Genomic DNA, 25,452 nt, shown 5'->3' with positions numbered 1-25,452 from the left:
AGAAGGAAAAAAAGAAGAAAATACACAAGAGAATGCCTTGGCTGGTCTGAAGGGAGATAAAAAAATTCCTTTAACAAGATTAGGAGGAAAGGTTAACATAAATCTTGGTCTTAACATAAATCTTAACATAATCCTGGTCTTAACATAAATCTCAAGACCAGGCTTGAGATTTATGTTAACACTGATAGCCAGGAAACAGTTTTGGCAAAGGCCTAGAAAATGTACAGGCCTTGCCATGCTAAGCCCCTTGCAAATATATTTTGGACTCCTACTGCAAAGAATTCACTGAACTTTTTAAAAAAAGAGAGGAAGAAACAAATAATGATTACCCCAGAATTCTGACAATAAGCAAATATGCCCCTGAAATCCTTCTTAGAGAAAATTTACTTGTTTTCACAGAACCCCTTACCCAAAATTTAGTCCACAGCCTCCATAAGATTATTTATCAAGGACGAAGGAAAATCCTAAAAGTCTTCTCCACAAATATTTATTAAAAAAAAAAAAAAAGCTTTAGCAATCATTAAGCAGGTAACCTAACTTGTTCCATCTTCCAGAAACATACTTGGATTAGAAAAAATAATAAAGATGAGAGTCAACTCTTAAATAAATGAGTGAATTGTGTGTATATGTATTTATACTTAACTCATGGCTAATTAGAATGAAAGTTATAAGGTCTCTGTTTACATCTGTCTGTAAGTTTTTATATGTTTACATGTGTGTAATGTATACATATTTTTCTACCTCTAGATGGTATTACCAATTTATAAAATCCACAGGAGTTCTATTCAAACTGGCCTAGAGATAAACGAGTGCTTCTATAAATTAAGTATTCTAAAACTCTCAAAAATATAGGAAGTAATCCAAATGCTCTTTTCAAATTAATGTGATCTGGGACAATCTTTGCTTAAAAAAAAAAAAAGGCTAATTTAAAATTTGGAGTTTAATAAAAACATGTATATTTTCAGAGTTGTCAGTATTAAAATACAGATAGATACACAATTTTTCCTACCCAGGAAAAAGCTTACTAGTCAAGAAGCTAATACTATCCCTACTAGATGTTTAGGGTTATAAAACTATAAATCCTACCTAAAAGCAAAATGTACGATAAAAGTGAATTTTTAAAATTAATTAATTAATTTATTTTGGCTGTGCCGGGTCTTAGTTGCAGCATGCGGGATCTTTGTTGAGACAGGCATGCGGGATCTAGTTCCCTGACTAGGGTTCGGACCCAGGTGCCCTGCATTGGGAGCGTGGAGTCTTACCCACTGGACCACCAGGGAAGTCCCAAAGTAAATTTCTTGATGTATGTCAAGCATGGCAGAAATAAAAAAGCCATGTTTTACTTTTCAGATTCCTCGCTTTTGTTTTTTTGTTGTTGTTTTGTTTTGTTTTATGGCCACATCACAAGGCTTGTGGGATTTTAGTTCCCTGACCAGGGATTGAACCCAGGTTCTCAGCAGTGAGAGCGTGTAGTCCTAACCGTTGGACAGCCAGGGAATTCCCCTTGCTTCTGTGATTTTCTTTGGATATTTGCCTGATTCATCAAGAAGAAAAAAATAACTTACAATGATGGCTAGCTTTTCATGAAATTATGTTTAAAAAATTCATAATTTTTAAATTATTGTTAAAATAAGTAAGGATAATTGTTAAAAACAAGTACATAGGACTTCCCTGGTGGCGCAGTGGTTAAGAATCCACCTGCCAATGCAGGGGACATGGGTTCGAGCCCTGGTCCGGGAAGATCCCATATGCCGCGGAGCAACTAAGTCCATGCACCACAACCACTGAGCCTGCGCTCTAGAACTCACGAGCCACAACTAATGAGCCCAAGTGCCACAAATACTGAAGCCCGTGCGCCTAGAGCCTGTGCTCCGCAACAAGAGAAGGCCCGCGCACCACAACGAAGAGTAGCCCCCGCTCCTTGCAAACTAGAGAAAGCCTGCGCGCAGCAATGAAGACCACACGTGGCCAAGAATAAATAAATAAATAAATAAATTTATAAAAATTTAAAAAATAAAAACGAGTAAATTAAATAAATCTAAGTGGGACAAAAATTTATAAAGGAACCTTTTAACACTAAATATGTTTTGTAATATGTTTACTTAAAAACAGTTTCCAAAATCTTTTTCGTAACTTGAAACCTTAAAGCTATATATACTAAGTTAAATGACAGATATTCATTGAATATTTAGGTCCAGCTCCGAATAAGGTAAAATGCTGAAATATTAATTGCTAAATACAAGTTAATCTACTTCTGGCTTAATTTTTACAGAAAGATAAAAAAATATTTGGTTCTGTTAGTAAACGTGTCCTTTATCACACTGAAAAACTGTACTATGAGGAAACAGAATACACCTATAAAAATGTGAGATATGGTATATTAATAAAATTTGCTAACCTGCTATAGAATGCTGGTATGTGAGTCAATTCATTATCTACTTCCTAGTTTTCTCAGTAAAAGAAAGGTTACTAATGGTTAAAAATTATAATGAATATACGTAAATGAAACTACTAGGAATAATGAGTTAAAAAAACTCGATGCAAAATATGCAAGAAAAGTAAGATGTGTTTTTAAATTTTTTAAAAAATTTTATTTATTTTTGGCCGCGCGCGGGCCTTCTCTAGCTACGGTGCGCGGGCTTCTCATTGCGGTGGCTTCTCCTGCTGTGGAGCACGGGCTCCAGGGCACACGGGCATCAGTAGTTGTGACTCGCAGGCTCTAGAGTGTAGGCTCAGTAGTTGTGGTGCACAGGCTCAGTTACTCCATGGCATGTGGGATTTTCCCCAACCAGGGATTGAACCTGGGTCCTCTGCATTGGCAGGCGGATTCTTAACCACTGCACCACCAGGTAAGTCCAAGATGTGTTTTTGATAAGGAAAAGTATGAGGTTTGAAGGATGTGTTTTTGCTAGGGGAAAAGAGAGTTTTGTCTTAAACTAGAATGACTGATTGGTCCAGAATAAGAAAGATGAACTAAAAAACTAAATGAACATTTTAAAATGTGTAGAACGTTTGTGGAAAAGGAATTTTATGTGTGCTCAAACTGCTAAGATTGGAAGGACTTATTTACAAGTTAAAAATAAAAGATGAGCCTTAATATCAAAAGTATACTAATGCAAAACTAGAATGACAAAGTTTTAGTGGATTACTGTCTGCTCTTATTAAGAAACTGTAAGGTTTTTCTTTTTTTTTTTTTTTTTAATTAATTAATTTATTTATTTTTGGCTGTGTTGGATCTTTGTTGCTGTGCGTGGGCTTTCTCTAGTTGCGGTGAGCCGGGCTACTCTTCGTTGCAGTGGCAGGCTTCTCATTGTGGTGGCTTCTCTTGTTGTGGAGCACGGGCTCTAGGCACGTGGGCTTCAGTAGTTGTGGTTCACGGGCTTAGTTGCTCCGTGGCATGTGGGATCTTCCCAGACCAGGGCTTGAACCCATGTCTCCTGCATTGGCAGGCGGATTCTTAACCACTGCACCACCAGGGAAGTCCAAGAAACTGTAAGGTTTTTCTTTACCTTTAAGTAATCTGCCTAAGAAACAAAGATTTTATATCTTATCAAAATAATGTCCTGTATTTCATGTTATCTTTATCATGTCTTTGATTACTCAAAAAAAAAAGTCTTCACAGTACTGAATGAGCTAAAATTTTTTCTTTTCTTTTTTTCTTTTACAGCTATATTACTTCCTATATTTGCCTTTAAAATCTTTTATTATCACTTTGGTTAAATGGATAACTAAGTATTGTATCATAGTGACCTCGGACCCTATATAATCAAATATTCAAACCTTTTGAGATTTTTGACAAACTTCCTAAAATCAAATTCTAAATGAAGTCTTTTTAATCTCAAACTAGAGAGTCCCAAAGGCTCCTCGAAAATCAAAGGATTTGTTCTTTTACCTTGTAAAAAGAAATGTTAAAAAATAATAATAATTTCATTTATTTGATATATTATGTTGCATGGAAAATGCTGTCAAATAAAAAGGGATGCTTAAGCTTACCTACGTTATATTTTTTATAGGTAAATGTTAATAATATAGGTATTCCAGAAATTGCATGAAGTTCATAGAAATCTGTCAATATCTTCATTGTCTTATTATTATGCCAAAATGTTGTATGCCATAGAAATACCCAGATTTCCTTATCAAATGAACTTTCATCATATCTTTAACCTCAATGATTTTAAATTTTTTGTTATGCACAGAGAGTTTTTGTTTTACTCAGATTCTTCTCTGAAAATGTTTGAAACTGCTAATCCAAGATCAAGCAAAACACAAATTAATCACATGGGACTGAACGAACTGATAAAGAAGGATTTTGACTTTTTACGGCCTTCTTGTTTGAAATTTTGCTGGCTCTTTAACGTTCTACTTTCCAGATATAAGGAACTCCTTTCCCTTTTCTCTTAAACTATCTATAACTTACAGCAGTCTAATAGATTATACCTTGGTAAACTAAAATGTAACATTTATATTTTCTCCTACCTGATTCCTCAGGTAGGAGAATATATAAATTTTTTTTTGGAACACTTTTAAGTGTTCTTATTTTCATGGCGACATAGTTATTTTAATAAGTTAAATAAGAATCTGTTCTCCTTGAAACAGGACACAAGATGCATAACATCAGATACGATTAGACAGCTTCATGAAACTAAGGCTGACTTTATGGCGCCAATGCTTACAAAGCCCTCTTGGAAAAACCAGGCTGGTAACTGGCACACAGAGTTCTCAGGCTCACAGGTAAGTAAGGAAGGTCACTTCCTGCCAGGCCCATGTGAATGACAAATGTTGCCTGCCAAATCAGTAAACAAAGGATGTTGCAGCCATCAAGCCACAACAGCCACCCCCCCACACCCAACAGTGAGCCCTGAGGGAACTCAGGATGGAGACAATACCCCCTCACCAAGCCCTCAGCCACTATCGCCACCCCCAGTGGTGCACCCTGAAAGGACTCAGGATGGGAAAGAACAAGATACTGGCCCTAGATAGCTAAGGTGCATATCAAAGGAATGATTTCAATGAGCTCAGACTCTTGCATCTTCCCATACATAGAAAAATGCTAAATTCATTAACCTGAGATAACTGGTTTCCTTTAATTAATGGTAATCTTTTGATGTTCCGACTACCTGGTCTTTGTTGCAAAAACCCCTCCGTATCCTGGCTCCTCCCTTACCTCTTCTTCAGAGCAGTCCCTCAGAGCTATCTGAGAGACTGTCTTCTGGGCTTGAAGTCCTCATAAAGTCTGCTGAATAAAACATAATTCTCAACTTTTAGGTCATACATTTTTTTTCCAGTTAACATCCAAGAACCTACCAACCACCACCTAACATCATACTTAATAGTAAAAGACTAAATACTTTTCCTTTAAGATTGGGAACAAGGCAAAGATGTCAGCTCTCACCATTTCTACTAGAGGCTCTAGGAAGTGCAATTGGCAAGAATAAGAAATTAAAGGCATACACATTGGAAAAGAAGTAAAGAGGTCATTTGTAGATGACATGATCCTGTATGTAGAAAATTTAAAGAATCTCCAAAAACCAACTAGAGTAATAAACAAGTTTAGCAAGGCTGCAGGATACAAGATTGACATACGAATATCAATTCTACTAGTAGGTATATATCCAAATTTCAGTAGGTTATATACCAAATTGAAAACAGGGATTCAAATAGATCTTTATATACCCACGTTCATAGCAGTACTAGTCATAATAGCCAAAAGGGAGAAACAGCACAAATGCCCATCAACGGAGGAAAGGATAAACAAAATGTGGTATATAGATACAATGGAATATTGTTCAGCATTAAAAAGGAATGAAGGTATAATTCCTTGGCAGTCCAGTGGTTAGGACTCCGCGCTTTCACTGCTGAGGGCATGGGTTCAATCCCTGGTCAGGGAACTAAGATCCTGCAAGCCACATGGTGCAGCCAAAAAATAAAATTAAATTAAAAATTAAAAAAAGAATGACAACGTTAAAAAAAAAAAGGAATGAAATTCTGATATATGATACAACATGGATGGATCTGAAAAACATTATACCAAGTGAAATAAGCTAGATACTAAAGGATAAATACTGTATGACTCCACTTATATGAAGTACCCAAAGGAAAATTCATAGAGACAGGGGCTAGGAAGAGGAGGGAAAGGGGAGTTATTTAATGGGTACAGAGTTTTTCTTGGGGATGATAAAGTTTTGGGTATAGATAGTGGGGACAGTTATAGAATATTGTGAATGTACTTAATGCCAATGAATTGTACACTTTAAAATGGTTAAAATGAGGGAATTCCCTGGTGGTCCACTGGTTAGGACTTGGCACCTTCACTGCCGTGGCCCCGGGTTAAATCCCTGCTCAGGGAACTACAATTGCACGAGCTGAGCATTGCGCGTCCAAAAATAAATAAATAAATAAATAAATATTAAAAAATAAATTGGTTAAAATGATAAATGTGTATATTTTATCACAGTAAAAAAAAAGTCAATTGTATTTCTATATACTAGTAATAAACAATCTGAAATAAAATAAAACGATTTCACTCATAATAGCATCTAAAAAAAATACTTATAAATAAATTTAACAGAAGAAGTGTTAAGCCTGTACACTGTAAAGTACAAAACGTTGCTAAGAGCAATTAGCGAATAGCTAAAAAAAATGGAGAGATGTTTCACGTTTATGGGTTGGAAGGCTCAATATCATTACGATGAGAATTCTCCCAAAATGACTTATTGATTCAACACAATCCCTATCGAAATCCTGGCAAGCTTTTTCATAGAAAATGACAAGCTTATCCTAAAACTTATATGAAAATTTAAAGGACCTACAAAACCCAAAATAATTTTGAAAAAGAAGAACAAAATAGGAGCATTTATACTACCCAATTCCAGTACTTACTATAAAGCTACAGTAATCAAGAAAGTATAGTATTGGCATCAAGATAAATAAGCAAATCATTGGAACAGAATATAGAGTCCAGAAATAGACCCACATATCTACAAACAACTAATTTTCAACAATGGTGTCAAGACAATTCAACAGGGAAAGCATAGTCTTTTCAACAAATGGAGCTGGGACAACTGTATATCCATATGAAGGAAAAAAGATTAGGCCCATATCTCATCCCATACAATAAAATCAACTCAGAATGGATCACAGACCTAAATATAAAATCTAAAACTATAAAACCATTAGAAGAAAGCAAAATATTTTTGTGACCTTGAGTTACTGATTTCTTAGACATAACACCAAAAGCACATTTCTTAAAAAAGGATTAAATTGGACTCCATCAAAATTAAAAACATTAGCTCTGGGCTTCCCTGGTGGCGCAGTGGTTGAGAGTCTGCCTGCCAATGCAGGGGACACGGGTTCGAGCCCTGGTCTGGGAGGATCCCACATGCCACGGAGCAACTGGGCCCATGAGCCACAACTACTGAGCCTGCGCGTCTGGAGCCGTGCTCCGCAACGAGAGGCCACAACAGTGAGAGGCCTGCGCAACGCAATGAAGAGTGGCCCCCACTCGCCACAACTGGAGAAAGCCCTCGCACAGAAACGAAGACCCAACACAGCCAAAAAATAAATAAATATATAAATAAATTTATTAAAAAAAAAAAAAAAGAAACATTAGCTATTCAAAATAAATCATTAGGAAAATGAAAAGACAAGCCACAGACTAGGAGAAAATATTTACAAATCTTGTACCTGATAAAGGACTTGTATTCAGAGTATAGAAAGAATTCTTGCAACTTAATAATAAGAAAACAACCCAATTTAAAAATGGGCAAACGATCTGAATAGATTTCATCAAAGTAGATATACAAATGGTTAAGAAGGACATGAAAAGATGCTCAATGTCACTAGCCATGGAGAAATGCAAACTCAAACCATAACGAGATAGCACTACATAACCACTAAAATGGCTATAATCAAAAAGACTGATAATGCCAAGTGTTAGAAAGGATGTAGAACAACAAGGTCATACTGTATAGCAGAGGGAACTATATTCAACATACTGTGACAAACCATAATGGAAAAGAATATGAAAAAGAATATACATATATATGTATAACTGAGTCACTTTGCTGTACAGAAGAAATTAACGCAACATTGTAAATCAACTATACTTCAATAAAATTAAAAAAAAAAAAAAGGATGTAGAGAAACCAAAACACATACGTTGCTGGTGGGAACGTAACATCATACAAACACTTCGGAAAAGTTACCATTTTCTTATAAAGTTAAACTTAACACATAACCCATCAATTGTACTCTTAGATAGCCGCCTAAGAGAAATTAAAATATATGTCCACACAGACTTCTCCATGATTGTTCACAGCAGCATTATTCAAAACAGCCAAAACTTGGAAACAATCCAAACGTCCATCAATGAGTAAAATGATAAATAAAATGTGGTATAGCCATACAATGGAATGCCATTCGGCAATAAAAAGGTAAACTACTGATATATAACTGAACCTCAAAAACTTTATGCTAAGTGAAAAAGCTAGATACAAAAGACCATATACTGCATGATTCATTTACATGAAATTTCCAGTAGAGGCAAATCTATGGACAAAGAAAGCAAATGAATGATTACCTGGGGTGGAGAGTGGGAGCAAGGATTGACTGCAAATGAGTAAAAGGGATTTTTGGGGGAAACAAAACTGCTCTTAAACTAGACTGTGATGGCAACTTTTTAAGATATTTCATACCCATTAGGGTAGCTATTATAATAACTAAGTAAGTAAATAAATAAATGATATTGAGGATGTTAAAAAATTAGAACTTTTGTACATTGCTGGCAAGAGTGTAAAATGGTGTAGCTGCTATGGAAAACAGTATGGCAGTTCCTCAAAAAATTAGAAATAGAATTAAGACATGATCCAGCAATTCTACTTCTAGGTATATACCCAAAGAACTGAATACAAGGACTCAAAGGTATTTGTACACCAATGTTTATAACAGCATTATTCACAACAGCCAAAAGGTAGAAGCAACCCAGTGTTCATCAATGAATGAATGGTTAAACAAAGTGTGGCATATACATACACTGGAATATTATTCAACCTTAAAAAAGAATAAAATTCTGACACAAGCCTCAACGTGGATGAACCTTGAAGACATTTTGCTAAGTGAATTAGCCAGACACAAAAGGGCAAATACTATATGATTCCACTTATATAAGGTACCTAGAATAGTCAAATTCATAAAGACAAAGTGGAATGGTGGTTGCTACAGACTGGCAGGAGAGGGGAATGGGGAGTTATTCTTTAATGGGTATAATGAAGTTTCAGTTTGGGAAGATGAAAAAAGCCCTGAAGTGAGCGGTGGTGATAGTTTCACAACAATGTGAATGCACTTAATGCTGCTGAACTATATAACTTTAAAATGATTAAAGTGGTAAATTTTATGTTTTACATATCTTTTGCCATAGTGAAAAAAAAAAACTCTACAGATATATTTATTAATAGTCATTGAACTGAATATACAATGGGTGAATTTTACCCTATGTAAATTTTGCCTCAATAAAGCTGTTAAAAATTTTAAAGAATACATTAGGAGGAACTTATCCAAGCAAACATCAAGAGTTATTATAAAGTTCTAGTAATTAAAAAAAAAGTGTGGTATTGGTAAAGAGATCAACAAAGAGACCACCCAGAACAGAATGGATACAGAGCATATGACAGAAAGTGGCAACATATATCAATGGGGAAAGGATAGACTTAGTCAACAAACAGGGCTGGGACAATTGGTTATCCATATGGAAAAATAAAATAACATAGATCACTATCTCACACCATAAACAAAAATAAATTCCAGACAGATTAAAGACTAAATTGTGAAAAAACAAAATTAAACATGTTAGAGGACTATATAGAAGAGTATATGACCTCAAGATAGGGAAAAGTTTCTAAAACAAGACTCAAAAAGGACAAACTACACAGAGGGAAAAAAAACTGATCGACTTTACATTAAAAAATTTAACTTCTGTATGAAAGTCATAAGTTAAAAAAAAAGCAAGACACAGACTGGAAGATATTTGCAACACATATATATGATGAAGGATTAGAATGAATATATTTAAAGAACTTTTACAGGGACTTCCCTGGTGGTCCAATGGCTGAGACTCCGCGCTCCAAATGCAGGGGGCCTGGGTTCCATCCCTGGTCAGGGAACTACATTCAACGTGCTGTAACAAAGAGTTCGCGTGCCGCAACTAAAGATCCTGTGTGCGGCAACAAAGACTCGGTGCAGCCAAATAAATAAATATTTTTAAAATAAATAAATAACTTTTACAAATCAATAATAAAAGCCAATAAGATCCCAAAAGAAAAATGGGAAAGGATATGAATACAGACCACAATTTACAAAAAAGTAAATCCAAATGGACTACAAACATATTAAAAGATGCTCAATCTCACTTTATCCAAGGAAATACAAATTAAAACAGCAGAGATACCATTTCACAACTACCAGACCTTGGTAGTTCAACTGAACAAAAGTTCAATGCCTGACAATTGCACATATTAGTAAGGATTCAGAAAACAGAAATTAATAAAATCAATTTAGAAAGCAATTTGGGAGTATCTGGTAAAGGTGACATACCTGAAGCAATTTTGCTTATAGGGCTATATCCTAGAGAAACGCTCAAAAGGAACTGTGCATAAGGAAACACGATTAAGGATGTTCACTCCAGAAAAAAAAAAAAGGAAACATTAAAGGGGAATGGGTAAAAAGTGGTATATTCATACAATGAAGTACTACACAGTAGTTAAAATTAATCAACAGGAAAATCTACACGTTTCAGACTGGTTAAAACTCAAAGTTGAGTGAAAAAAGTAGGTTGCAGAATAAATATCTGCTCTATAAAACCACTTATGTTAAGTTTATAAACATGCAAAACAATGCTATATATCGTTTACTGATATACAATTGATACTGATAAACAATATGTAGCAAAAGTATTAAAACATGAAGGGGGATTATAAACAGTAAAGTTTGAAGAGCAGTTACCTCTGTGTTGGGAGAAAGAGAAGGAAAGAAAGAAAGGAAATAAACAGAGAAGGGGTACAAAGAGTCTTCCATTTTATCTACAATGTTTTATATCTTTTAAATAACATCTACAGGGCTTCCCTGGTGGCACAGTAGTTAAGAATCCGCCTGCCAATGCAGGGGACACGGGTTCGAGCCCTGGTCCGGGAAGATCCCACATGCTGCGGAGCAACTAAGCCTGCGCGCCACAACTACTGAGCCTGCACTCTAGAACCTGCAAGCCACAACTACTGAAGCCTGTGCACCTACAGCCTGTGCTCCTCAACAAGAGCAGGCACCGCAATTGGAAGCCCGTGCACCGAAACGAAGAGTAGCCCCCGCTCACCGCAACTAGAGAAAGCCTGCGTGAAGTAACAAAGACCCAACGCAGCCAAAAATAAAATAAATAAATTTATTTAAAAAAAAAAAATCTACAGAAAATTTTGCAAAATGCTAACATATGTTAAATTGGGCAGTGAGTACAATTTTCTCTGTACTCTTCCATATGCTTGGGAAAAACAATTTTTTTAACAGGCTTTTGGTCAAATGAATACATATACATGTACCAGGGAGCAAGAGAAAAATATTTATCTCCTTTTGGAACCTACATTTATAAAACTATTCTACTAATGTCTCTCTGGTGCCTTACTCCCTCAGTGTGATAGAAACTTTTAAGTATTTAGGCACAAACATGCTGTACAGTCCAGTCTCTTTTTCCCTAACAAGATACTTCTCTCCAAGATGCTACCCAAGCCAAATCCCTGGGTACGTGGATACCAATGATCTATCAAACAACACAGTGTGCAACCCCCAGCCCACATCCATATAGTTTTTAAATCCTTTAACTTACAACTAAATTATTCCCCTGAGTCACTCTGAAGCTTCATCACAGATCTTTATGCAAACCTATACCATGAATGATCCAACAGGTTAAACACCCCCAAATTACATCTCTTTCTAGTTTTAACATAATTTTCCCTCTCCACTCTACATTCTTCAATCCCACACACCCACAGAGGACTCAGTACGAGTCTTCTACATAGGTACAGTGTTTCTAGATCTTCCAATTCTGGGCAGATTTATGTGACTCAGATAGCATCCAGGGGCACTGAGTATGGAACTCTGCTTAACCAGCAATCTAGCATACAAGCTCCTGAGAGAAAGAGAATAACTTTCCATCCAAGCATGATGAGTACATCAAGCTGAAAATGATGCCCAGGAACAAGCAGTTCCAGAAATAGGAATTCAAATAAAACTTTATAGCATTCACTGTTCTGCAGACCTGGTGGCAGCCCATCTATTTTTGCTTCATTTTCTGGCTCAGATAAAAGTACCTTAGAGAGTATACTCATCCCTTCTCCTCAAAATAGCTATGGAGAACACTACTCAAGTCCTACGAAAATCTGAGTTTTACACATTACCTGTTGGGGGTGTGTGTGTGTGTGTATATCTCTCTGTATAGGACCGGGCCTCAGGGTGCATGTGAGTCTGGGTCGGGTGTCTCTGTGGGTATAAGTCCAGGACTCTGTGGAGACGCTCTCTGTGGGTGTGTGTGGGTGTGTGTGTCTGGCGGTGGGGGGGGGGGGGGGCTGGGGGCAGTGTCTGAGTGGAGGGGTCTTCAGGGGTTCTGTGTATGTGGGGGAATCTCTGTGTATGTCTTTCTTTGTATATCTGTGCCCGTCTATGCTTCCGTCTCTGTGTCTATCAAATATTTCATTACAAGTCTTATAATGTTTTATTATAAATTTCTGCCCTTCCACAAAACCCTAAAATGATTTTCTTGCCTCTCTACTCTGAGATTTCATAAAAGAGAAACATGAAATAAGCCAACTGCTAAGCCAACATTATTCAACAATGAATAAAAAACTAAGGTTCTGGTGGGTATGCACTAGTACAGAACCAATTGCCTGAGATTGTGCATTTCCAACAAGATCAAAGGCAATGCCGATGATTCTGATCATAGACTGGTTTGAGTAGCAAGGACCTAAAAGTTTCCAAACTTAAGAAACTGTCTTTATGATTAGACTTCCCATGTAGACTTTCCAAAGTCTCCTGACTGACATGTATTTCAGATTAGCTTGAAAGTTCTGTTCTGACCATAAATTAGAAGTTATCATTTTGTTTTAAATGGGTCTCTTGTGAGTTCGGTTTGAATGAACCAGTCCTAAGAGGTGAATGAACTCTAAGTGTACTAAAAATGTGAATTTCTGGATTTGTAAAGCTGGAACATGGAAACCTCACAAAGGTTCCCCTACACTGTGAAGCTTCCTGGGTGGACAACCAACTCATTTTCCTAAGGTGATATACCTCCATTTCAATGCTGACCTCCACAAACTGCAACAATTCCTGCTTCCAGTGGTGCTCATACTAAACTAGATTGTACTTATTTATTTTCCTATCCACATTCCCTACCCTCTTCTTGAGGGCAAGAATGTTGTTTTGATTTAATAACCCTACCACTTAGCAGTGTTCAGCACACAACACATAAGTGGTTTTTGCACAAAAGAAGCTCAGAATGTACTGGGGGAGGTTATTAAACAAGCATCCGGAAGGATAATCTTTTCTCTCTCACAGAAACAACAGACATGAATGTAGTAAAAATTCCTTAAAAAAACTGTTAAGAAGCACAAGTTAAAGAGGAAAAAAAAAAAAGAGAACAAATCCGAGCAAGTATAATATTAAATTTTATTTGGGGCCAAATAGAGCTATCTTACATTCCAAATAGTCCCTATCTTATATTACAAACAAAAATAAATTCCAGATGGACTGAAGACCAAAAGATAATAAACACAACCATGAAAACAGCTGAAGAAAATATAAAAGAACTTGTTTATAAACCTGGGGTAGGAAAGGCCATTCTGAGACACAAAATGTTTAAGCCATAAAAGAAAAAAATGGCCAATCTGACTACATAAAAACTTTTAATATAAACAAACTTACAAGTCAACAAGAAATAGAGTAGGAAAAATATCTGCAACATATACACAAAGAATTAATACCCAGGGACTTCCCTGGGGGTCCAGTGGTTAAGACTCTGTGTTTCCACTGTAGGGGGCGTGGGTCGATCCCTGGTTGGGGACTAAGATCCTGCATGCTGCGTGGCACGGCCAACAACAACAACGAAAGAATTAATATCCAGAAAATATAAAGAACTCCTACAAGCCAACGTGAAAAAGGCAAGTCAATAGGAGGACAGAGATCTTCATCTATTTTGCTGAATACCCAGCACTTGGCACATAGTAATCCCTCAATAAATATTTGTTAATGAATAAATATGAACAGGTAATTACAAGAAAAAGAATATAAACTACCAATTTATTCATGAAAATATTCTCAGCCTCACTATAAGCAGAAAAAATACTAATTAAAAACAATAGTAAATGCCTTTAAAAAAAGGCATCTTTACATCTTTATGTCTTTTTTTCTTATAAAAGATGTAAAAATATCCAGTATTGGTGAAGGTGTAGTAAAAAGGTTATCTTGTATATAGTTAGTTGATGTGTAAAATGGTACTACATTTTTGAAGGCAACATGATATTATGTATTAAGTTTAAAATGTGGATATCTTTCAACTCCAAAATTCTACTTTTAGGTATCTATCATAGAGAAACACTTATACATGTACACAAAAAGAATGCATACAGATAGCTACTACAGCATATAAAAATTAAGTTAAATGTGCATCAACAGAATAGTTTAATAAACAACAATGGTATAGACTTTGGAAATCAACTCAGCAGTCAAAAAGTATGAGATACATATGTAAGTAATGATATGTAAAAAGCTCCAAGACGTTCTGTTAAGTGGAAAAAGCAACCTGCAAAACAATGTATATATATATATAATGTACTTTTATTTATGTACAAGTTATTATAAAACTACCAATTTCTCTATGTACAATATGAATGTAAAGTTGAAAAAGATAAGTTGATAGCAGAGGTCTCTGGGGAGGGGAACAAGACTGGCTGAGGGCCAAGGAAGGAGTTTCCTTCATTAGATTGAATTATTTCACAAGAATACATTCAAGCATTACTTGTGTAATTAAAAACAACTTTTTTTTAAAAAAGGCAAAAAATAATGTAACTACCATTTTACTGATATGAAGAAAACAAGAACATATTTTGAGGATTAGACAGGAGATAAATATTCCATTTTCGACATTAGTTCTGAAGTCCAACTGCAAGTAGGGAGTTGTACACACACAAGATTGGCATTCAGAAGAGGGGTCCTGGCTAAAGAAATAATCTGGGGAGTTGTTGGTATGTAGATGATACTCAAAGGCACAGGAATGCTGTGGATGACTTAGGGAGAAAACACAATGGAAAGAGCAGAGCACCCACGATCAAGGAGAAAGAACCCATAAAGAAGACTGAGAAGGAGCAGCTGGGGAAATAAGAGGAAAGCTAGTAAAGAGGAGGGTAATGGAAGCCAAGAGAGGAGAGTGTTTTGGTAAGAAATTGGTGTCAAATGCTGCCAAGAGGTCCTATATGATGAGGGATGAAAAAACAGATAGCCATGTTTCTCAATCTGATGGACATTACCAGCTTCAGCAAGAGGGCGTCATGTGGGTCAGAGTATTAGAGTAGGAGTGGGTTAACGAGTGTGGGAAGACAAAAGGTGTATATAGCATACACTGAAAACTCCTTTAAGAAACTTAGCTGCACAAGGGAGTAGAAAGATAGGACAGTAGCAGAAAGGAGATATGGAGGTTAGAGGACAGGGTTTTCAAAACGGGAGAGATTACAGCAAGGAAATCTGTAGGAAAGGCTCTAGTAGAAAGAGGAAATAACCAAAGGATGAAGTTCTTTAAGAAGACTGGAGGGGCCTCCCTGGTGGCATAGTGGATAAGAATCCACCTGCCAATGCAGGGGACATGGGTTCTATCCCTGGTCTGGGAAGATCCCACATGCCGCGGAGCAACTAAGCCCTCGTGCCACAACTACTTAGCCCGCACGCCTAGAGCCCGTACTCCACAACAAGAGAAGCCACCGCAAGGAGAAGCCCTCGCACCACAACGAAGAGTAGCCCTTGCTCACCACAACTAGAGAAAGCCCACAAGCAGCAACAAAGACCCAACGCAGCCAAAAATAAATAACATTAAATCTTAAAAAAAAAAAAAACAAGACTGGAGAACGTGATTAGAACACTTGTGGAGGGACTGGCCTTTGACAGAATGAAGGACACATCTTCCCCTATCATAACATGAGGGAAAGAGAAAAAGATGAACCCCAGATGGAGGTAGATTTGTAGATTTGGGAGGTACAAAGATGAAGGAATTCCCTTTTGGTGGTTTCTGTTTTTATAACAAGGCATATCACTAGTTTAAAAAGAACACACATGAAATTAGAAGTAAAAAGATACAGTCTGAAATAATCATTTGCAGTGAGTGTGAAAGTAACCTTACTAGAAAATGTATAACATTACGAGGCAGCGATGATCAAGCATATGAGGTTGACGACTATGAATTTATAGTGACATCGATCTACCTGGTTTTCTGATTTTCTCTAGCAACTCTCAGCTCCATAGATGCAGGCAACTAAAAAGGCAGATGGTTAGGTTCAACCAGTGCGTCACTCAGAGTTCCATAAACAGCAGAAGTCAACTCTGGCTGAGTTGGACAGAAAAAGAATTTACAGAAAGGACATGAGGTAGCTTTCAGGGCTACACAGTTAAAAACACCACCACAGAATGGGCTTGGAAAAGATGTCATGTTTGCTTATGCCAAGCAGGAGATGCTGCAGCTTGGGCTGCACCATTATAGTTCAGGATACCAGGTGCCAGGTGCCACTGTTGCCCCTGTAACTTGATCTTGCTGCTAGAGGCTGATGCTACAAGAAGATTCACTGATAATGAAGGGGCAAGTTGTAGAGAGCACAGTGGAAAGGTTTGGGAAGATTGGACTGGCTGAGAGGATGAGGAGAGTGTTAAGGGAATGAGTATTAGGAAGACAATGGTTGACTAGGCGTCAGGTAGTGACTGAGGTAAACAGGGATGTGAGACCTCCCCTTGGAAGAGGGTAGATCCTGGGATCCAAAAGGTTGCAGAATAGTCTCAGCAGCCTAGGTGCAATAACTTAAGCAAATTTCACATGGGCGTTTAATCAGAAAAGTAAGGGGTTGGCAGCGTGGCAAAGCCTCTCATTATTGCTGTGGGCAGTGTTTCATCCCACTGATCCCAAAGGCATCAAAGACTGGCAAAGCCTTGGGCAAGTTAATTACTCTCTTTGGGCCTATATTTTCTAATCTATAAAATAAAGATAATAATATTCATCTGATAAAGTTGTTATGAGAATTAAATGAGATGAGATAGATAGATGACTAGAAGAGAGTAAGTATTCAGTAAATGGTAGCCATAAATGAAGTTATAACTGAAGCCGAGAAAAGAGTTTCCAAGAAAAGGTACTCAACAATATCAAATCATATCTTTTAGAATGATCAGAAGGGTTCACATTGGAGCACTGTGGGAGATAAATCTGCAGGGAAGATGAAGCCAGTTTAAGTCTCAGCTTACTTAACTTTCAATGACAGCTTTGTAGTATTCAGAAAGGCTTTAAGGAAAAGCCTGACTTAGAGAAACTCAACTAGCAGCTCTAGAACCTCTATACCCTTCCTTAATATAAGTTCTGAGATAAAAAGAAGCAGGTGCCCCAAACCAATCCATTTCTATTGAAAGACCCTTAAAAAAAAAAAAAAAAGAATAGAAAATCACCAGCTATTAATGCAGTGTCCAAGAGGGAAAATGGTTAACTGAATTGCTGCACAATATAGACGGGGAAGAGGGAACTGAAAATCATACACATCATATGGCTTAAGTTATTGAATTTAATCAAAGTAGTTTTACTTAGAACCATTACAGAAGAAATTTCACTCCACTGCTTTCTCCTCTGCTCAGCTCTCACCAAATCTCAGGCCATAGGTCATTCAGACTATAAAAAACTCCTCCAAATTCCATAGAAACCTGATCAATCTAACTAAACCTCTTATTGGGGGAGTGGAATTTCAGCTCCTCTAATTGTGCATACCACCTGAACACGATGGCAGGCGGGTGGATCGGGGCAGCTGCCAAGATTTACTCTTCTCCCATCCACCTCAGTTGTACCTCTCTGAATTATTTGAACAAGGACTACCAAGAAAGAATGAAGTCTGAATGAAGATCCCAACAAATCTCTTCCTTTTTTTTTTCTTTTACTGTGGGGGAGGAGAACGCTTTCAAGGAAATGATATAATTAAGAAACTCACTCTCCCTTTTCATGAACTATCCATTTCTTCTATTAACTGGACACTAAGGACCTAAGTCGTCTTCCTCAGTACATTAAATACACAACTGCAACTTCAGCTCTGAGCAACCTCCTAAAACAGCTCTTAATGTTCCGTCTTTCCAGGAAGAAGAGAATTCAGAAATTATACAAAATAAGGGCTGCCTTCTCAGAAAATTCATAAATGTTCACATAAATAAATGGTAAGACCATTAAATAAGCTCAATAAATAAAAAACCGCCTGTTAGTGAAATAACAAACATCCGCAAAAATATACAGATTAACTAAGATTTGAAAGGTTTAAGCTAAGCTTTGAACAGAGAAATACTTCAATTGAAAAGCTATGGAGGGACTTCCCTGGTAGTCCAGTGGGTAAGACTGCATTCTCAATTCAGGGAGCCCAGGTTTGATCCCTGGTCAGGGAACTAGATCCCTCATGACGCAACTAAAGATCCCACATGCCACAGTGAAGATCCCGCGTGCTGTAACCAAGACCCAGCACAGCCAAATAAATAAATATTTAAATTAAAAAAAAAAAAAAGAACAAAAAGCAATGGAGGGACTTCCCTGGCAGTCCAGTGGTTAAGACTCCACACTTCCAATGTAAGGGGCGCAGGTTCGATCCCTAGTCAGGGAACTAAGATCCCACATGCCGCTGGGCCCAAAAAAAAAAAAAAAGAAGAAAAGCAATGGAGTTTGTGCATGAGAGTCAAACAGATTAGAGTTCTGTTAGCTCACATCACAGTTACTAAACGTGTAACCTTGAGACAAATTCCTTAATCTCTCCAACCCTCGGTTTCCTCAATAAAACAAGGATAACACTACCTATTTCTGAGAGCTCTTAAAAGGCTTAAATAAAATAGTATATGTAAAGCTCTAATACAATGCCTGGGACACAGCAGGAATACATAACAATATGCTTCCCCTTCTAATTTTCAAAATGTTTAACTAGAGATTGATTCATAAGAGCAGGTGGGTCTTAAAGAACAAGGAAAACTGTTAGCTGCACAGGAAGGAGGAGCATAGCCCTCGGGTACTCCTGATTTATTTATAACTTTAAAAGTAAGAATACATCTCTCAAATTATCACTAAATTACTAATGTGAAAATGCATCATTGATCTTGAAATGCTTTTTTATATACATATAAGATCCTCTTCTCCCTCTCTCATAATTTTACAATTCTCTCGGATTCTACATTTGTACAATTTTTTCCCATCCTCTTCCTAAAGCCCTGACTCAGACCCTCCTTACTTTGGATTTGGGATGACCTAAGTCTTAAACCAGAAAGACATAACTTAGAGTTCACTGAGTATTCTGACAGACTTCTGGGAGAAAGCCAGAACCCAGCAACTAAGAAGTTAGAATCAGTGTGGCATAATAAAAAGGACACGGGCTTTGGAAACAGACCAAGATTTAAAACAGGGGTTTTAAGTCCTACCTTTGCCACTTGCTAGATGTATAACCTTGGTCAAGGCACTTTACCTTCTCTGGACCTCATTTCCTTATCTGTGAAATGGAGATAATACCACTTATATCTCATTGTGTAGCTGTCAGGATTAGAAAAATGCCAATAACATATAAAGGGCCAATTAATGGTAACTGTTATTACGGTCAATCTGCCAAGTGCCTTACTGAACATTTTGCAAGGCTGTACTTTCCTAACTGGCAAAAGGAGTAATACTCCTCCCCTGTTCCCATGACTATATCCAAAAGGTTTCATTTTAGTAGTCCATAATTAACCAAATAAAGAGCTTAAAGAATTCAGGGCAAGAAAGCACTAGCATGGCTCAACTCGTTCTCTGCTGACAGCAACAAAGCCAGCACAAGGTGGATTCATTTGCCAAAAAAAAAAAGGAATCTGCTTGAACATGGTCATTACTGATATTGACGTAAGCACAAACTAGTTGTGGTTCTTAGGCTCACAGCCTTATTGTCAGAAAGTTTTAACTTTTCTGAAATAAATCCTCTCCTGCCTTGTTTTCCCTGCTGTGCTGTGACATTCCTATTACCCCATTTTCAAGAACACAGGGAAGAAATCCTCTCAACTATTGCAACTGCATTCACTGTGGACTTTATCTTCCTATTTCACAAATCACTTCTTACAGAGATTTTTGGTTTGTTGAGTTCACTTACGAAGAAAAACATTATATACAAATATATGATAGCCACGGTGACAAGATCTGGTCCCCAGAGCACCACAAATTACAGGATGGAGGTAGATGCCAAAGATAAGATGGGACTGAGTAACCTGCACACCATATGTTCATTCTGGTTAAATGCTGCACTTGGAAAGTCTGGCTCTTATGAAAAGCTTATTTCCCTTGTGTGACTGAACAGAGTAACAGTACTAAGAAAACTGATGACAGATACACAAATGGAGTAAGGGAAACCATCAATGGAAATATGCTTAAAATAAACAAGCTTGTATGTGACAGTTACAAAATAAAAGCAACAGTCACCAATTACATAGCCAAAGGTAGCTATTTCAATCCTAAGTACCTCGAGTCCCTCCCTACACTAAAATAAAAGCAGAAGGGAGTCAAGGTCAGAATGATTATTTAAATAAATTAAAAATCAAGAAAGGCTTAACAAATCAAAATATCACACTGCAGTCCCTTGGGGAGGTGACTTTCAACTTGAAGAAAGAAGGTCAGTCTCATGCACTTGTTTTAATTTAGCTAATTCGATGTCAAGAAAGTTAAAGATTCTGCCCCCCAAAAGTAGCTCAGCAATGCCTGTAGTTGTGTCATACAGCTGCATCCTTGCCCGGAGCTTTGCCTGCTTAACTTCCAGTACAGAAGTTGGTTTTTGGTTGCAATTAACATTGTAAGGCAAGCTCAGCCCTGTCTTCCATAGCCTTGAGGCTGCTGAGTAAATCTAGAATCATGGGACCTACATTTTGATGCTGGAAAAACAGGAAGAAGGTGGTTCAGCAACAAGGAAAATGATCAAGAAACACATCTAGAATTGGGAAAAACAGACTGATGCTGGCCTGTGATTTTTTCACTGCTTTATATAGAATGTATTGAATAGTATACACTATTTAAAGGAAGCCATAGTGGTGCACTTAAGCCACGATGGAAGGAAGAAAAAAATAAAATCAATTCTTAATAATTGCTGTAATTTCTTAAGCCCTCACTATATGTGCCAAGTTCAATGCTAAGCCCTCTACAAATATTTCTAATCTTCAATCGTATTAGTAACCTCACTTTATAAAAGAGAAAACTAAGATGTAGAGAACTTGGAAATTACCCAAAAGCTAGTTAGTGGGGGTACTAGGATTCAAACCCAGGTCTGCTTGACTGTAAATCCCATGTTCTAAAGGTAATTTGAGCCCGTGGGCCACACAAAAAGACCCCACATGCTGCAACGAAGATCCCACGTGCCGCAACTAAGACCCGATGCAGCCAAATAAATAAAAATAAATATTAAAAAAAAAAAGGCAATTTGTTGGGGAGTTCCCTGGCGGTCCAGTGGTTAGGACTCCGCACTTTCACTGCTGTGGCCCAGGGTTCAATTCCTGGTCAGGGAACTAAGATCCCGCAAGCTTCATGACAAGGCCAAAAAACTAAATAAAGGCAATTTGTTAAACACTCTTACCCTCAAGAGACCTAACCAAAATACAGATTTTACACAAAAAGACCCTTAATCACTGGATTTGGCCAGAGTTATAAAGCACCTCAACTAGTTACAAATACATTTCAGATTTCCAGACTCAAATCTAGGTACTACCAGCACTGGTGCCTGTGCTGCCTCTCTTTCCTCCTATAATTCCTCCCAGAGAAGTTTCATAATGCAAATGAGAAAGACACTGTCCTAAAGCACCATTATACAAATTCATTCAGTCTTCCATCTGATGTTATCACCCATATTTGGGTAATTAAAATGGAAGGGTTCTCTGCTTCATACCTTAATAATGAGGCTATTACAACCAAAGTTAGGCTGGATACAAGGTTCCAACTCAGCTGAATCCTGCGCAGTGAAACCAATGCAGACTTCACATCACTTCCTTGCTGTTCTGATAAAGCAATTAAAAATAATTCACAAGGGAACTTCCCTGGTGGCCAGTGGTTAAGAATCCGCCTGCCTAAGGCAGGGAACATGGGTTCGAGCCCTGGTCCGGGAAGATCCCACATGCCCAGGAGCAACTAAGCCCGTGCACCACAACTACTGTGCCTGCGCTCTAGAGCCCACGAGCCACAACTACTGAAGCCTGTGCTCTGCAACCAAAGAAGCCACCGCAATGAGAAGCCCGCGCACCGCAATGAAGAGTAGCCCCCGCTCGCCGCAACTAGAGAAAGCCCGCGTACAGCGACAAAGACCCAACACAGCCAAAAATAAATAAATTAAATAGATTTTAAAAAATCATTCACAAAGTAAAAAAATCTATAAATCACTGTGTTCACATTATACTTCGGAAATTAAAATGATAATCCCTTTTCATACGATCCACATCTGTTTTTGCAACATTTGCCCTTTTTCTTCCATACTGATTTGCTTTGTGAGAGGATAGACACACCACAGATAGCCATTGTAAGGGTAATACTGGGAATATCAAACATCTAGGCACACCTACTCCTTGGTGTTCTGAGGCTTCGGCCTCTTCAAAACTATATCTGAAAGAAGCTGACAGCTGAGACAGAAAACCCCCCAGTGATCGCCTTTCCCAAAAGTAGAAGCATTTCTTCCTAACACTTTCAGATCATAATAAAAGAACCAATAAAACAATCATTCTCTTCATACACAGTCTAATAATCCTGGTGACCAACTACTGAGCAGAGAGGACAAACCTCTGAAGAGAAAACAGTGAAGAGAATCTCTCCATTACCCTTCTACATTCAGAGAAGATGTAAGGATATTGCAGTATCTGGAATGAAGGGCACGGCATCAATACTGCTCGATGGAAGCGCTCGGCCACAGAAAGGCAGAAAATCATCATCTGTACAGAAACCACACAACTGAGGATCTCAGTGCGAGGTAACTACTCCTTATAGAAAAGATCTCCAAATAGAAAAGCTCTTTCCACCCTTATTGCTGGATGAGCTCTCATAAGCAGTAAGCTTTTTCTACACCATCGGGGTCTTCTCCCCGATAGTCTGGAAAATACACACGGGAGTATGTTGGGAGTACAGAGAGGGGTAATACTATTCCAAGGAGCAGGGGAGAGCGCTACTACCTCCATGTTATTCCCAGCTAAGTACGGCCGTACCACCGGGAGTCTTCGCTCCCCAGCACTGGGGCCCGGGTGGGAACATCTCTGAGAGAGCGGGTTTAAGGGGAAAAGGGATCTCTCTGCTCCTACGATCAGAAGGGAGGGCCTGGAGGGTGGTGCCGCAGCGCCGAGAGGATCTGCGGTTCCCCCTCCCACCCTCGCTCTCCGAAAGAGGCAGCCCGGCCCCAATACCTTCTTGACCGTGCGCGGCGCCTCGGTGACGGTGCCGTCGGGGCTGACCAGGGCCTCGCCGCCGTCGCGGTGCCTCTGATGCTGGTGATGAGGGTCGCTCCGCTTCATGGCCGACGCCTGAGGCACTTTCCCAGCGGCGGGGCTGAGAGCCGCAGCGGGCCCCGATCCCGGGCCAGGGGCCGGCGGCCGCTCCGCCGCGTGAGCTGGAGCTTCAGGGTCCCCGCCGCCCGCTGGGGGGGCCATGGCGCTCACGGCCGCCGTGCTCAGTCCCAGCTGTGGCTCCGCCTCGGCGGGGCTCAGGTCCTTCAGCTCCACCTCAGGCACCTTCGCGGCAGCCGCTGCTGACACGACCTGCACCGACATCACCGCCTCCACTGCAACCGCCGGCTCAGACTCCAGCTCCTGCTCGGCCCCGCCTCCCGCCTCCCTTCCCCATCCCTCCCCCATTCCCCCACTCCTCCCCTCCATCGCCTCCGCTCCCACCCCCTTCCTCTGCCCGCCCGCCCGCCAGCCAGCCCCGGCCTCTCCCCCACCGCCCCGCCCCGCCCCGCCCCGCCCCGGCTCGCTCGCTCGCGTGGAGCCACGGAACCTGTAGTGCGTTTGCTCGGGGCCGCATGAGGCGAAAAGACAGTGGGACCTCAGCCCCCGACCACCACTGCGCGCCGCCGAGGGCTGGGCGCACGATGCCCCCTGGGAGTTGTAGTCCCAGTCACTCTTCCTCCAGCAAGCGGGATTTTGTAGTAGAGATGGAGCTCTAGTGCCGGTGACTAACGGAAAGGAGTGACAACGGGTGACACGACATGAGGAAGAGAAAGTCTCCAGAGGAGTTGCGGCTTCCGGGGAACAAACGCTAGAAACCCTAGCTAGAAACACACTAGCTTGTTTAAGATAGTGGGGGAGGAATGACTTTCTACCCTAACATTCATTGTAAATTGCCTCCGAGTGTGCAAGTCTACGATCACGTGAGCAGGCATTTAAAGGAAAAGCGGTGTCACGTGGGGAGAGCGCCGACTTCAGGCTTAAAGTGACTTGATTTTTCTGCATCAATGAAATCGGGACCCTAACAGCTTTCCGAACTTTAATGGCTTTGTTTTTAGAAGGAATAAATTAGGACCTTGCCTGCTGTGGTGATTTCTAGAACATTCCGAGCTTGGAATTTAACATCACTCCAAAAAAAGAAGTTAGGTATCACTAGGTCAAAATTTCAAGGCTAAAGAATTACACGTTGGGGACTTCCCTGGTGGCACAGTGGTTAAGAATCCGCCTGCCAGTGTAAGGGACATGGGTTCGACCCCTGGTCCGGGAAGATACCACATGCTGTGGAGCGACTAAGCCTGTGGGCCACAACTACTGAGCCTGCGCTCTAGAGCCGGAGAGCCACAACTACTGAAGCCTGAGCACCTAGAGCCCCTGCTGGCCCCAACTAGAGAAAGCCCACGCGCAGCAACGAAGACCCAACGCAGCCTAAATAAATTAAATTAAAAATTTAAAAAATTACCTGTTGCCTTAAACAAGGCCAATTCTTTTGCCCTGTTAATTAATTCCCTCTTTTTTTTTTTTTGCCCCTCCCCACAGCTTGCAGCGTCTTAGTTCCCGGATCAGGGAGTTGAACCCTTGGCAGTGAAAGCACGGAGTCCTAACCACCGGACGGCAAGGGAATTCCTGCCCTGTTAATTCTAATAGATGTCCAACCAAAGTTCGTGTGCCAGTGGCACAATGAGGTCAAGTAAACCAAAATGTCAAAGTTTGGAGCAGAGGAAAGTTTATTGCAAGGTGCCA

The 25,452-nt window shown here is 39.3% G+C and overlaps 1 protein-coding gene across 3 annotated transcripts in view; it reads right to left on the bottom strand.

The window, feature by feature from the left end:
• AHCYL2 (adenosylhomocysteinase like 2) overlaps window positions 1-24,061 on the bottom strand; it is a 174,552-nt gene extending 150,491 nt beyond the window's left edge. For 2 of the 3 annotated variants that reach the window (XM_068549428.1, XM_068549426.1), the window contains exon 1: window positions 23,674-24,061. In XM_068549428.1, coding sequence (XP_068405529.1) covers window positions 23,674-24,036 — 363 coding nt within the window. In that variant the 5' untranslated portion in view covers window positions 24,037-24,061. The remainder of the gene's footprint in view (window positions 1-23,673) is intronic. The other variant, XM_068549427.1, reaches the window with a different exon arrangement.
• Between the last annotated feature and the right edge of the window lie 1,391 nt (window positions 24,062-25,452).

Source organism: Eschrichtius robustus, chromosome 8 (assembly GCF_028021215.1).
Source record: "Eschrichtius robustus isolate mEscRob2 chromosome 8, mEscRob2.pri, whole genome shotgun sequence".
Taxonomy (NCBI): domain Eukaryota; kingdom Metazoa; phylum Chordata; class Mammalia; order Artiodactyla; family Eschrichtiidae; genus Eschrichtius; species Eschrichtius robustus.
This window is presented reverse-complemented; position numbering and strand designations above follow the sequence as displayed.